General features: G+C 42.6%; 1 protein-coding gene across 1 annotated transcript in view; it reads right to left on the reverse strand.

The window, feature by feature from the left end:
- The window catches only part of COL1A2 (collagen type I alpha 2 chain), a 70,663-nt gene that overhangs the window by 16,923 nt on the left and 38,103 nt on the right, over positions 1 to 15,637 (reverse strand). The window contains exons 27-38 of the mRNA XM_084858792.1: positions 15,333 to 15,386; positions 14,606 to 14,650; positions 13,783 to 13,881; positions 12,218 to 12,325; positions 8,646 to 8,699; positions 8,098 to 8,151; positions 4,544 to 4,597; positions 4,370 to 4,423; positions 4,169 to 4,276; positions 3,234 to 3,287; positions 3,084 to 3,137; positions 754 to 915 (exon numbers count right to left, since the gene is read on the reverse strand). Of these exons, the coding sequence (XP_084714918.1) occupies positions 754 to 915; positions 3,084 to 3,137; positions 3,234 to 3,287; positions 4,169 to 4,276; positions 4,370 to 4,423; positions 4,544 to 4,597; positions 8,098 to 8,151; positions 8,646 to 8,699; positions 12,218 to 12,325; positions 13,783 to 13,881; positions 14,606 to 14,650; positions 15,333 to 15,386 (900 nt within the window). The remainder of the gene's footprint in view (positions 1 to 753; positions 916 to 3,083; positions 3,138 to 3,233; positions 3,288 to 4,168; positions 4,277 to 4,369; positions 4,424 to 4,543; positions 4,598 to 8,097; positions 8,152 to 8,645; positions 8,700 to 12,217; positions 12,326 to 13,782; positions 13,882 to 14,605; positions 14,651 to 15,332; positions 15,387 to 15,637) is intronic.

Raw genomic sequence — 15,637 nt, forward strand, 5'->3', positions numbered from 1 at the left:
TACATTGCATAGAATTCCAGAGCATGCTCTGGATATTGCAATCCAGGATATTAAGGAATGTCTTTGCTAGCCTCATATATTGGCTTTCATTTCCAACTCAGCAAAGTTGACATGGATACAACTTCAACACTTCCGTTACAAAAAGGCAGATTCTACTAATGTCTCCCCCCACCTCTCTCTCTCTCTCTCTCTCTCTCTCTCTCTCTCTCTCTCTCACACACACACACACACACACACACACTGTAACCCAACCTACATCTTAACAATTATTTGAATAAATACAAGACTTATAAGTACAAAAAGGGTGAGTAGGAGCAGTCCTACTGAGAGCAGCAAGGCTTATGGGCAGAGTAAAAATATTACTCAGGGGTAAAATCAGCAGAACCTGACCCAGAGAACCTATATCATTAAATTTGGTTGCCTGTGACCCCAATATCAGCCGGGGACATCAAATTTTATGCATGTGTTTCAGGGGAAGGAAACCTGGTGCTCTCCGGATGTTCTGGACTACAGTTCTCATAATTCCGGTCTGTTGGCCATACTGGCTGGAGATAAGAGCTTCAGTCCAAAACTTCTGGAGAGCCTACCCCTAGTTTATGTCTACACTTGTACTTAAAGGGAAAGAGGTTCTCATATACTCTGAACACATACTTATGAGTTGAGTTGGCTGATACATATGTCTATGCGAAATACAAAAAGAAGAGTGTGTAACAAGTGACCTTTAGGAATGAGAAATAATTCTGAATAACTTACGGCAGCACCACTTTCTCCACTTGGACCTTTCTCTCCACTGAAACCAGGTGGTCCAACAATACCAGTTTCACCAGCACGGCCAATTGGTCCAGTGTCACCACGTGGGCCTCTAATACCCTCTTTGCCAGCTGGGCCAGGGGGTCCGGAGGGACCAGTGATACCCTAGAAATAAAATATCTGTGTAATTACAGAGTGACATCCCTACTTTACCACCATATGGAGAGCAATATATTAAACCAAACAGCAAAAAACTGACAAAGATACTTGTTGGGGACATTTTAACTTTGTAGGGTTGGCTTCTTCCTACAAGCTTGTCTATCTTAAAAAGCTTGTCTGGAATCAATCGACTCACCCTCCAACCCTATGCATAAATGATTGGAAATAAGTTCCATTCAATTTAGTGGAACTTATTCTTAGGTACATATGCATAGGATTGCAGTGTTCATCAAGAAATTAGGAACTATGAGCTGTGGGTCAGCAACAACCACAAACTAGCCCATAGAAAGCTAAAGTTGTGGTTCCTTTTGCATTCACTGCCTGAGATTATGCCTATATCTTAAATCTTTTCTCCAGGTTTACAATATTCCTAGCTTGCCTGCCAGATATCCTAGGAACGGTTTGAGATAGGCATGTAAGTTGAGAGGAAATAGAACCTTTTCGTTCTTGAACGAAGGAAAACCTTCTGATAAAGAACCTGTCAGACCTCCTTTGAAGATTTCTGAAAGACTGCAACCCCCAGTTTTAATGATCTTCTTGGCCATAAGCTAAAGCAACTTCCTGAATTATTAAAGGGCCATAACTAAATGGTGGAGTGCTTGCAAGACAGAGCTTTGCAAGGAAAGGGGCCTAGGTTCAGTCCCTGACATCTCTATGCAGAGCTGGAAAAGACCCGTCTGGAACCTTGAAGAGCTTCTCCTGGTCAGTGTAGACATCATAGAGCTAGACATACTACTGATCTGACTCTTTATATACTGTATAAGGCTGCTTCCTAAATACATTAAATAAAAGAACTATAATGCATTCACAACTGCCAGTTTGCAAAAGAAACTACACAAATGGCAAGGTTTCATGGAATACATAAGCAAAGCTGCCTTGTGGTGTCGTATGATGTCTCCAACAGAGCCTTTCCCAGTCATTTCCTGGGATGCTTTTACTGTAGGTGGATATGCTAGGAACTGAACCCAGGATCTGCTGGCTTCCTCAATCCAAAATCTGTAATCTTTTCTCTCTTTGATCATCCCTTACTCTAGTCCAGGGGTAAACAAACTTTTTGGGCCATGGGCAAATTTGACAATTTAAGAAACTGTCCTGGCACCACCACAAAATAGCTGCCATGTGAGACATAGTGAAGGACAGGCAACCTGCCCCAGAGACAGAGTTCTAAACAGAGGTGGGGTGTGAGCCCCAACTCACTGAACAACTACAGTGAACCCACAGTTTTCAGTACCAACAGAAACTTATTTCATAGCATTCCTGGCTGCTGGTAAGAAAATGTGTAAATTTAACCGAAAAGTGGGAGGGGTAGGGCACCTTGGCAGGTGCAAAAGAAGGGTGTCTGGTTGTGCATTGGTGCCTGTGGGCACAACGTTGCCCATCTCTGCTCTAGTCTTAACCCGCCCGCCCCACTGCCATCTACTGAAAATGTTAAAGTGATGAACTAAAGAGGTTCTACAGTATGAAAGAAATCATGGTGTAAAGTATGCTTTGCCTTACATTTTCAAAACTGGGAATGCCACAAAGTTGGGTATCAATGGCTTAATCAAAGCCTCACACCTTTTGCTCTCTGAACGTTTGTATTTAAATACAAGTTTGCAATGTGGGGAGGGGGCCCTAGTTCTGTGGGCAGAGCATATGCCCTGCACCAGGGCCTGCCCAAGACATTTTTTCTGTCTGGGACAAAATTCAAGGTGGTGCCCCCCCCACACACACACCTTGCTCAATTCCATATACAAAATCTGACCATAATGGCAACTGAATCTTACTTGAATAGTGTCAATGGAACCACACCCTCCATTGAACCTGAAGGCAGCTGGCTAGTTTAGTGGGCAGAGGAGGCTAGTTTAGGGGACTTGGGGAACAGTGGGAGGGGGACTGCTGCCTCTCCTCCAGCATCTGCTGCCTGAGGCAGCTGCCTCACTCTGCATAATGATGTTGGGAAAAGAAGTTTGTTCACTATTTTGGATCTTCTCATTGAACAACTGCTGATAAAGTTCTAGGGAACCCCCCGTTATCTAGAGTATTCTTTGGAAAGAGGAATCAGAAGTAGCTAACAGTTATATAATTCTAACCTGTTAAGAGGTACAGATGGACCATTCTTAGTAACTACTTACAGAGGGGCCAGGAGGTCCAGGTCTTCCAGCATTACCAGGGAAACCGGTGGCACCCTACCGAAGAAGACCAAGGGGAAGATTAGGATTCACAAAGATCAATTAACTCCAGAGAAGGTGGGTGGGGGTGAACATAAGAAGTTTCAGACTTACAGGTGGACCACCATCACCACGGCCTCCAGTAGGGCCTGCAGGGCCAACGGGACCCTATATACGAGAAAAAAGAGTGGAAAAGATAAGACAAACAAAGTATTCCAAAGTTCCAGCTGTCAAATAATCTTGATTCCAGTTGATCTAGCTTTATTGGAAGCAGGATCAGAGCCCTGCTTCATACTCTAATAAAGGCCTTATAGAGCCCTCATTAAGGTAAGCTCTCCTATGAAAAGACAACAACAATCTTCCTTAGAAGAACAGTAGGGATGACCTAACTACAACAGTTGCACTGGCAACAGTTTGTAGAGTTGATCATGTCCACTGGCTTAAGGGCATAGAAGAGGCCACAGGAAATGTTGACACCACCATTTTGTGACGGGAGTTATAACACTGATGGGACATCACCCAAAGTTCCTAACTTTGTTTTCAAGAGTCTTTATGTTGCAGAAATCAGAGTCTGCAACATTTACATTACCAACCATTACAACTCCCCTTCTACATAAGATAATATTTTGATGAAAAATGCTGGATCATATACTACCAGTCATGGAGGAGTAGGAAGGATGTCATATGTGAATAAACAGCAGTATTAAGTAGCTACTGTTGTACTACTCATAATATCATTCTTAATTCCTTGAACTGAGAGTATTTATGACAACCGTATCTGATTATTATCAGTGATGTATGCCAGCAGTAATAGTCTTACTATTGTGTATTGAAACTCATATGGAAATACAGTTTGCACTGCTGATAGGTTTAATTTTCGTTTTGGTTTTTATTTCATACTGTAGTTTTAAACTGTTAAATGTTTATATTGTATTTTATCATGCTGTATTCTATGTTTGTAATGGTTGTGAATGTCCAGAGAGCGTCGGCTATTGGGCAATATAGAAATGTAATAAATAAATAAATAAATAAATATCCAATGTACTTACGGCGGGGCCAGCGTTACCGACGGCGCCAATGGCACCCTGAGGGCCTACGTCACCTTTAGGTCCTCTTTGGCCTCTTTCACCTTTAACACCGGTCTGACCAGCTGCACCCTGAAAAATTCAAGAGAAGATGTGACTCAAAATGCATAGCAACCCCAAACCAGTACAAAACTGGAACAAGTGAACCTCCTCTTTCATACTTACAGGAGGGCCAGCGAATCCAGGAGGACCAGCAGGGCCAGCCTCACCACGTTCACCCTGGAGTGGGCGTGAGGAATAAAAACACAGCCAATGAGAAAAGCAATCCACCTTTCCCTAGGAAACATTTCTAGAATCTGTTACTGTTATATTTTGAAAAAGGAATGTTTCACTACTTACAGGTACTCCACGAGGCCCAGCAGGACCAGCTGCGCCAGCGGGACCAGATTCACCCTAAAACGCACAAAGGATCAGTGTTACTAGGATACTAACTAGCCCATTATAGACCCCAGTCAATCAGGTGTGCTGAGAGATCAGATGTATTTGGCTTTTGTTCAACTGTCACCTAAGGATGTACGAAAGTCACTTACCTTTTCGAAGGGTGACATTAGCGGTGGGGGGGAGGCACTCCGTCCCTACCCCCGAAATTCTCTCCGGCTGGCTCCGCTCCATGGAGATTCCGCAGAGCCGCCGGCCAGGGCCACTCACATCTGGACAGCCAGCCTCTGGGCAGCCTGCAGGGATGCAAATGGCAGCTGCCGTAGCCGCCGCCATTTGCGTCCCTGTATTTTGCCATGACAGGCTACGTAAATATTTACGTAGCCTATCACGGCAAAACCCCCCAAAAAACAACTAATGCAAATGGCGGCGGCTACGGCGGCCGCCATTTGCGTTCCTTTTTTTTTGCTGTGATAGGTTAAGTAAATATTTATGTAGCCTATTACAGCAAAAAAAAAAGGGACGCAAATGGTGGCCACTACGCCATTTGCGCCCCTCTTTTGCCATAGTAGCCTACGTAAATATTTATGTAGGCTATCACGGCAAAAAAAAAGGGAAGACAAATGGCGGCCGCTGTAGCCACCGCCATTTGCGTTCCCTTTTTTTTTTGCCGTGATAGGCTAAGTAAATACATACGCAGCCTATCAAGGCTTCCGCAGGGACGCAAATGGTGTCCCTGCATTAGCCGTGACAGGCTACGTAAGTATTTACGTAGCCTATCATGGCATTAGTGATGAAGTGAATGGCGGCCGCAGCCACCATTCGCAAGTCAGCATGAACGGCAGCAGGTAGGTGTCCCATTTCGCACGCCTTTCGCAGGTTGGGGAGCGGGGTGGGGCTTTGTTACTCCACAGATTTCGGGGGGCCGAATGCACTGGCATTCGGCCTCACCGAGATCTGTGGCGGAATTCTCTGCCATCCCTACTGTCACCTAGCTGCAGCAGAGGGAGAGAAGGGAAGCAGGGCCACTCCATCAGCTCTGCTGAGAGACAAGCTCCTTTCAGCTCCACCTTTCCCTGAACTGTTTCCATCTACACTGGTGATTCTAAGAATGCTGTAACTTTCATCCCTAGTGCTCATGTTTTATTTTTTGCTCCTCCCTCCCCTTCACTTTTTCCTCTCAGCTCATGACTTAGGCTCTAAGTTTGGTTCCATTGCAGAAATCCACAATGGAACTAAATGAGTTCCTGTTTTCATGAATCTGACCTGTGGATTCCACAGCAGACTGGCTTTTCCCCTGTTGGGCAGATTCCGTGGACTTATGGACCGCTTTTCTAACTTTCCCAAAATTTGCACAAATTTCGTTGTAGAAAAATACACATTAAAGAAAACAGCCAAAAATATGCATTTTCCCCATAGGCTAAAGAGTGAAAATGCACATTTCAGGGCATTTGCACATCCTCACCCACTGCAAAATTGCTTAATTGCGCATTGGCGCAAATGTGAAATTGCGCAAATTCAGAAACAAAAAAATCTGATTCCACTGATGGGCAGACCATGGAACAAAAGGTGCCTGACAATCTGTGAAACACAGGTGGAGCGGATTTTAGAAGATCCATACATCCCTAGCTGAGGGCCAGGGGCTTTTTAAAAAAGTTGTCTCTAAGAAACTTTGGGAACCCCTTTGGCTGAAGAGAGGGATAAAAATGCTCTAAATCAAAGAATAAATTGCCCATTGGTCCCTAGGATCCAAAGAGCAATTTTAGGTATGCCCAAGGCTTCGCTATCCCCAATGAGACTTTTTACTTTTTTCTTTGAACTGTAGACCCTCTCCCACTTCCATATCAAAATTGTCTTTTAAAAATCCCTTTGGGTTCAAATGTGATTTGTTGTGTGGCATAGGTGGTGGTGTTTGAGAAATATAAGCCTCGCTTAAGTCCCATTGATTTTAGTGGGTCTAATTAAAGGAAGACTAAGCTGGATCCAACCCATGGAATGCTATCAAGCTACTTCATAGCATAGAAAGACAAGTAAAATGAGTATGCTCATCTCTCCATCTTGTTTTGTTTTCCATTCCTTAGGATTCTAAAACACCACTAGGAAGAGCTCTAAGATTGAAGACCTGTGTACAAAATCAGACAAGAAAACTATCTCCGATTTCTCTCTTGTTATGACTTCAGTATTATGTACTATGAGACTTACACTCCCACTCTCCACACTGACAACTCTCTCATTCACCTATTTCTGGGGATGTTTCCTCACACCTGTTTCATTTTGGGGTAGAGCTGTACATCTTTGGGGAGTTTTACTATGGATGAGGATAGAATCTGTAGAGCCACCTAGGTCTAGTGGACAGCACATCTGGACTGGACCAGGTAAAACCAGATTCATGTCTCTGCCCAGCTTTCCATTTTCTGTGTTGCCTTGGGCAAGCCATTTGCATTAATTTCACTATTTGTAAAATGGGACTATGAATGTCCACCTTCACAGAGGTGAATCAAGTTATTACTGGAAAGCTCTTTGGACAGTAAGATGTGCTGTAGGAATATGGAATAATAATATATCAACTGTATCACTGCGTGCACCCTCAGGTCATCTGCTAAGACCCTCCTCGGAGTTCCTCCTCCATCTGACATAAGACGTCAACTAAAAAAATGACTTTTTCAGTTGTGGTATCCCAATTGTGGAAATCCCTCCTGTGGAAGGTAACCTGGTGTCAAAGCTGTTGACTCTCAGGCACCATGCTAAAAATATATTTGTTCAATACTGCTGCAATCTTGAACGTGTCTACTCAGAAGAAAGCCCAACTGAGTTCTATGGGACTTGCAACCAGCTCAGTGTAAACAGGATTGCAGCCTTAGGCATTTTAAGTATGGTTCTTTGTCTGCTGTTTGTCTGTTGATATTTTACATGTTCTAATCTGTTTTGATGTTGTTGTTTTTTAAAATTGTATTTTAAATTTTTGTAAAGTGTCCTCTGTAATCCATCCTGATGGACAGTATATAAATATTTTAATAAGTAAAATCATCAGAAGCAGCAGCAGCAGGCTGGATCCAGACAGTCAGCTGCAGTTAGTTCACATTGAAATCAGTGGCTTAAATCATGATGAACTTGTCCCATTGATTTCAATGGGATCCAAGTTCAACTAGTTTCCTTTCGGTCCAGCTCAATGAGCTGGATCCAGATTTAGTCATACTTAGTCTTGGCCCACTGAAATCAAAGAGATGTAAGTTAGTTGTCTTATCCCATTGATTTCAGTGGGTGACTCTGAGCATGACTAAGTCAGGATCCAACCTAATGTTTTTGTGTTTTTGATGCTAAAGCACAGTTTCATGTGCAAAGGGCTTAGTGGTGTGCTTCAGGCTGCTCTTTCTGTATGGTAACGACAGGGGAAGAGTCTAGATACATGTGCCAACAAAATGCATCTGTGCAACAGCCAGTTACACATATATGAACATTTTCTACCTTGGTTCTAGAAATATGCCTAGGAAGTATTTGAAAAGACTGGTACTCACCCTTTCACCAGTGCTTCCAGCAGGTCCAGGAGCACCAACAGCGCCAGGAGCGCCCTGGAGATCAAGCAGGGTCATATGAATACAGAGTGTTCAAATACAGGCTTTTTTCCTAGGCTCAGATCATATAAGAGGATCATTAGTAAATTATAAATAACTTGCACAGGAGAAAAATTTGGTTTTTTAAAGTCTTGCATCATCTGAGATTTTCAGTTAAAAATTCAATCCAAAATCAATGTAACCATTGACCTAACTTTGTGGGTATTATAACAAAACTTAACAGAGAGTTTGGGTGATGAAATGCAGTCGTGGTGTGTTGAAAATGCAGGTTGATTTAGATGGAGGAAAGTAAAATCAAAGTAATCTTATCATTTACTTTTGCAGCTAGCTTAATTCAGGCTAATATCACTGAAAGTTAAGAGACTGCGCCAGAACAGATGGGTTGTGTATCGTGATGCAAATCTAATTATTCTGCCTTTACATCATGGTTGCTAAAGAGACTGTCTGCTTGACTCCTTGAAACAATAAAGTAACTGAAGAAGCATGCTTACCCGTGAACCATCTCTTCCTGATGTTCCAGTATCTCCTCTGAAGCCTAATGGACCCTGAAATAAGGGAGAAAAACAGCATGAATTGTGATGGCCAATGTCTAACTGGTGGGAGATGCTTTATGGGACAGTGGTTCCAAAACTTTTTCAAACAAATTTTCTAAGCAATGAGATAATGCAATTCAAGCCATGGGGTGGGGTGTGAAATGGCAGATCTACCGCCTCAAAGGCCTACTGGCTTGCACCAGCCAGGGCTGAAATGTGTGTGTGGGGGGAGGGGATGTATGTTTTTCCTGCAGATCAATAATCCTACTGCATTAACCATAGCCTACACATTGATCCACCAATGAGACTCCATGTCCCCTCCACCTGTGGATTATGATTAGTTCTATAGAACACCTAACTTCATGATCATTCTACTCATGAAGCTCTTATCTGCAGGTAAAGTAAAGATGCAGAAGCTTCCTTATTCAGTAACTGTGTGTGCAGCCTGAGTACAAATAGAAATTACATTTCTGCATTAAGTACTGTCTAAGTGTAAATAATTGTGTATTCTTTCCCTGTTTACCCCTGCCTCCACTTCCCTTTGTTTTCTCTGCATTGAATTATGGATTGTAAGGTCCTTGTTATTCTTTGTAACACGAAGCACTATATTAATATTAATACTTTTTCTTAACACACATCATGCACCCCATATGATGCATGTGATAACTGTAGTTATCACCTGATTACCTGAACGTGTGAGACTACTATAAGCAGATCTGATGTGCTGAATTATTGCATATCATTGTCTGGTTGCTCAGACTGTTTCCTGGGATGGAAATTAGCATTCCTCCATGCTAATGCCTTATCTGCCACACAGATGGGTGGAATGCTAGTACCAGCTGAATGCAGGTGCAGGGTAGGTTGTGTTGGACCAAAAATACATTAGATGCCTTTCTAGCTTCCCATCCCCCCCCCCCCCCAACCTAGAATGTTCTTGGCTGGTCATTTCAGACAAATTCCTGATTTGCTGGTGATGTAATTCTCCTGACTGACTTCAGGGGGTATGCTAGTTCCAAAAGCAAGTTTTCCCATTTAAATGGCTTTTCTTTTTATTTATTATAGGCTGATGCAGCAGACCTAAGAACATTCACCTAGACATTACATTCCAATGAAATCAGTGTGCCTGATTTTTAAGTAAACATGCTTACTGTTTGGTACCCACTTATTAAATCCCCTGTTTAAAGGCAATTAAAACCCCTCAATCAGTAAGACCGTGCATTGCTTTCAACTAGTGCAGGATTGAAATCTTAATATAAAGTGCATGGTATAATATGAGTGATAAATTATTCCCCCCCCCAGGGTAGAAATAGCATCTTGTTTGTGTTATTGTTGTTCAGTCGTTCAGTCGTGTCCGACTCTTCGTGACCCCATGGACCATAGCTCGCCAGGCCTTCCTGTCCTGCGCTCTCTCCCGGAGCGTGCTCAAGTTCATATTCATTGCATCGGTGATGCTATCTAGCCATCTCATCTTCTGCCGTTCCCTTCTCCTTTTGCCTTCAGTCTTTCCCAGCATCAGGGTATTTTCCAGAGAGTTTTTTCTTCGCATTAGGTTCTTGTTTGTGTAGAAACCCACAAACAAAAGCTTTGATGCGCTGATATCATAAAGAAGATTTATGGAAGTGCAGTGAGAGATCTGAATTAGTGCAACCACTTCAAGAGAAGTTGCTGGTATTGTTGAAAATGATGGAAGTGTGTATATGACAATGGAAAAGCCAGACGACAATGCTTTGCAAGGAAAAATAACCTTTAAGAAAAGTCATAATCCCTGAAGTGGCAAAGCAAGGCTGTTTCCTTTGCATTAATCTAAAGATGTAGGGTAGATTCAAATGATAAACAGTTGTGTACGTTTGACTGAATGGAGGCTGTACCACATGGGAAACCATAGGTATTCGTGGGCAGTGGGCAGTGGCACACCACATATAACCTCCAGTCTGCACATGCTTGAGAACCCAGAGAGGTTTGGAGGTCCTATGTGATGAGTCACTACACATGAATGGCTTGCCACATAGACCTGTCTCCATCACATGCAGTGCAGTCTCTCTACCACTACCCAGTCAATGGCCACCACAGTCGACTGCTTCTTTGAATCTACAATCCAGATGAACACATTTATGTAGTTTTATTTCTCGCATTCCATTGGCAAGGCTGTACTAAATGACTTTTTATTCAAAATATAGTTACATATTTTGAATATGGAACAAGGTTTCTAGAATGGGCTCTTTACTGGAGAAAATATAGCTTAGGGATGGAATGACTGAAACCGAGGACATAATAGGCAGGCATTTTTCACAGAAGGATGGTCTTAGGCTTGCACCTAATGCCAGAGCAGGATGCATTTCTCTAGGTAGGTACATCATATATTCTACATTCTTCTGTTTGATTCAGTATATGTGTTCAACATTTCCTGATGGGGCAATACAGAATATCCAATCCTTGTTGAACTTTGTACAAAGTAATATCACCAAAGCATCCAAGTTGTTTAGGACGTACTAAGAGGTAACTTAATTCTATCCAACAGCCCATCTTTTCTTCTGGACCATTTTTTGCTACCCCAGATAAATACTGCTACCCTCATCTTTTTTTATACTGCAGTGCACAACAATGGTAGATTAGATTATCAAGAGTAGCTGAGATATTATTTCCTTCTTTCATCTGTAATGTCTGTCACTACTTGACTTCCTTCCGTTTACAACTGCCTATGCTCAAGGTGGCCAGTGGAGATAAGAATACTCTTGACTGGGCCTCCTGCAAGTGATGGGAACTCATTTTATTAAGACAATTTCAGTATCAATACCTGAAACAAAGAATGGTTCCACACGAACAAGAGAGTTGACTATTTACAAACATCTCCCAAAATGGTTTCAGGGAATTCAGGTCATCAATCAATAATTGTTGGTGCTCTCAAGATCATCCAATGGAATTTCAAATCCATTCATGAACAAAAACATTAATATAATTGCCCCAGCTATATGATTTTGAGGGCCTCAACAGATGAGAAGTGTTTAGCACTGGTCATGATCACATTCCCAGCAGAGCAAATTGCTTACAAATGCCTGATGCATTGCGCCTGCTGCTTACAGTGTCACACAAGTATCGACCTTTGGGTCTCTCTGCACCAGACCAGATAATTTCTAAGCCTGGCAGACAGAATCTAAGGCTTCTGATAATCTGCTACTCAGCTACAGAGCATCAGACGTATGCACAGGTATGTGAATGTTTAGGATTTAGTGGCTAGGAAATAGCTAGTAAAATCTCCTTTGAGTTGATATCCAAAAGCTTCTAGGTCATTTCTACTTGCTTTTTTCATAGTAGGAAACAGCTTTATACCAAGACAGGCCATGGGTCCTTCTCACTCAGTATTGTCTACACTTGTTGGCAGCAGCTCTCTAGGGCTGGCAAAGACAGCCATCTTTACCAGCCTACTTGGAAATGACAGGGATTGAAACTGGGCCTTCTGTGTGCAATCCATGTACTCCGGAAAAACGTCTTGTTACAGCCATTGGAGTCAGATTTTTCCCTTGTTGCCTTACCTTTTCACCTTTGCCTCCTGGAACGCCAGCCACACCTCTCTCTCCGGGGATTCCACTAGAGCCAGCTGGGCCGGCACCACCAGCTGCACCAACATTGCCAGGTTCACCCTAGGAGAGCAAGGAAAGGGGGCAGAGAAGATTAAACCTTGAAGGGCCCTAGAGAAAAATGAGTAACGTGTCGCAGTGCCATCATCTATTTGCTAGTTTTCTGAAAGGTGCAGCATTTCTGAATACTGCTGGATAGGTAGCTAAAGATTTGACTGCAGTGAGTCACAGAGGGGGTGTTTCCTATCATTCTAATGATCTATTTATGAAACATGCAGGTAAAAGTAGCCAAATGTATCTCAAATGGAAATGGGCAGATCTTCCCCACTCCATGTCTGATTTGGAATGGGTCTGATTAAAACAGATTGATTTGGAGGATGTTTGTTGGGTGTTCAGAATTAATCTGATATTAGACCGGATTCATTAAAATCCTGGCAGTGCACAGGGTACTGTATTTTCCATCTAAGGTCTTAAGTCTGACCATCTACTAACAAGACTTTTCCTGGGAACCTGCTGCACCACCACCACCATCCTTCAATATGGTACGTTTGCTAATTGGGGGTGGGGGAGAATCAAAAATTGATCTATTTCAGATTGACCCGGACTCCACAGGGGATCTGGGTCTAATCCAAAATTGCTTGGAAGCAGAGCAGATCACAGAAATCCATTGTACAATGTTCCTTTTCCAGTGGTGACATCAGGACAGGATTTGGGGCCAGAAGTCCAGGATCCCATACAGGTGTTTCCACCTGAGTGCAGCAGAGCACTTGTACCACATTTGAAAGTAGGTAAAATAATAGACATTACCATCTGAAGAGCCTCCCCCCACCCCCCAGTAAGAGCACTGTCCCTTTCTATTTCAGGCTCCACCTCCCCAATCCTCCAGTAAATGGTGTCACCCTAAGGCAGCCTTAGTGAACATATAGGTTGTTGCATCTAGGCCAGTAGGCAGAAGCGGAGTAAAACACACAGGCCCTAATCTAGAGAATCACATGACTGATTAGCTCCAGATGCACAGTGCAGCTTCCAAGTCCTCTTCATCTAAAAGCAACCCCCTCCTATCACTACACAACAACCTACCCTTGAAACTTAGAGGAGCTTCTCAAGCCAACTTGGACTTCACAAGAGGAGCTGCCTTTTAGGCAACAACAAAGTGAGAATGCCCAATGCACATGCAAAAGCTCTTCAGCGTGCCAACAGTGGGCTCTCTATATCATAGATGTAACTTCTAAAAGTTCTACCTCTAACAACAAGGATTGGTGATAAAAAACAACCATATATTACATGACTCCTGAAACATCTGGCTGATGACTTGTTTGGGTAGCTCCCACTGCCATATTCTGGATATTGTAAGGTTGCAGTGCAGAATCACAGAAAGATACCATTGATATCCTGAGGATTGGATGTTCAGGAACACACATATGGGGTTGATGTCATCAGCATCCAGCTAAGTACTTGCATCAAGGAGATGACACTGCCCTCCCAAGGATTTCAGAAAAATAGCAACCTTTCTGGCTTACCTTGTTACCATCAGGTCCTGGTGGACCAGATGGGCCACGGTTTCCAATGGAACCAGTAGGACCGACAGCACCGCTTTCACCTGGGGGTCCACGCTCACCCTGAATAAAACAGATTGGTGTGTCATTAATTTAAGTCCAGAGGTCTTAATTTTTTTAGGGTGAGGAAGTTTAGCATTTATCACTAAAGCTGATACTGAGAGCAAGTGATGGCAATGTAACTAATGACAATATTTACTAGTTAGCTCATATAAAAAGCATAGCAATTGACTGGAGTTTAGGTTTAGGGATAGGCCCTGTTCTTCTTCAGGAGTACTGTATCCAATCAAGAATTCAGGAAGGTGCTGTAGTAAGCCCAGCAGCTCTGATTAGGTGAGACACACAACACCTCTTAGCAATTCTACAGCATTAACGACATTAATTCAGGCGGAAGCCTTATAGGTTTCAGTGGGACTCAAGCCCAAGTAAATATCCTTAGGAGAGCTGCTGATTTGGCGTTACTTCTTAGTTCACAATTCAGTTCATCCCTGTCAGTCTGACCCATTACTGTGCAAACAAGAATGTAAACATACAGATATGTATGACCTATGCATATTTTATATGCATGTTATATTCATGTAATATTTTATAAATGTACTGAGATAACATGCTATGCATGTGATATAAACATATATAAATATTACATATATTTGACACCGAGCATATTAGTGAAGTACTATCTCAATAACTATGTTGCTCTTTATGATTTGAAACAACTGCTTTCTTTTCAAGAAATACATATGCATCTTCCATAATAGAAATAAAATATATTGAGATGAACACTTACTCTTACACCAGCAGGACCAGGGAGGCCAAATTCACCATGAAGACCCTATGAACAAAAAGGAGGCTGGTTAAACCCAACTTTAAAATATTTTCTTCCTCTTCTTTAAGAATTCTTATAGCTATTGGCTGAGGATGTTCTCATATAGTGAGATAAAAGATGACAAACATTTTGAATTGAAAACAGAGATACAACAGAATGTGGGGCTCAAGCCACAAGAAAGAATTAAAATCAGGTTTTGCATTCCTGCATGGGTGTGATAATATCACACGAACACACATTGCGTATGTTCAGCTGTTAACATTTTCATGCTGTTAGGATTACCACACTAACAGTTGGATCCAGATTTATGCTGGATCAACTTCATTGAGAGAAGTGCAATTCTTCACTCCCGCCTTCCCACGGCAGTCCCTCCAGCCCCCTGAAAATGCTACACTATGTCAGGATACTCTGCTAAATGGGATGAGCTCTGGTATGGGAAGGGGGGATCCCCAGAAATTGGGTGGAGGGATCTTCCGGAGAAGAGCCCTTCCTCTCATGGAAGACAGATTGTGGACTAACTCTTTTCTAATGTAGAAGAAGTCATCATAACCCAAGAAAGCGAACCTGGATATCGTTGTACTTTATGGCACCAGATGATGACTGAGTGTGTGGTTATGGTGGCTAGGATGTTGGGTAACCGTGTGGCTCAGATGATCATATCTTAGAGATGAGTGTGTTTAACACTTACCCTATCGCCTGGTTTGCCAGCTTCACCAACTGAACCGGAGGGACCTGGAAGGCCCTAAATGAAAAGAAACCATCAGGTGAAATAAATACAAGAATACACAATTTTTTAATGCATTTTAAATCGCTACAAGAGAATTTACAGGATTTACAACAAAGCATTAGCAAATGTTGTAAACTGGATGGCAGCCTAAAGTATATGGGCTCAGTTATTTTGGCTGGGCATGCTGGGATGTGTAGTCCAACACATCTGAAGGGTATCTGGTTGGGGAAGGCTTTCTTATAGACTTGATTCAAGGCATCTGTGGA

This window comes from Heloderma suspectum, chromosome 5 (genome assembly GCF_057233095.1).
Source record: "Heloderma suspectum isolate Gila_16-S chromosome 5, 16-S_ref, whole genome shotgun sequence".
Classification (NCBI taxonomy): Eukaryota; Metazoa; Chordata; class Lepidosauria; order Squamata; family Helodermatidae; genus Heloderma; species Heloderma suspectum.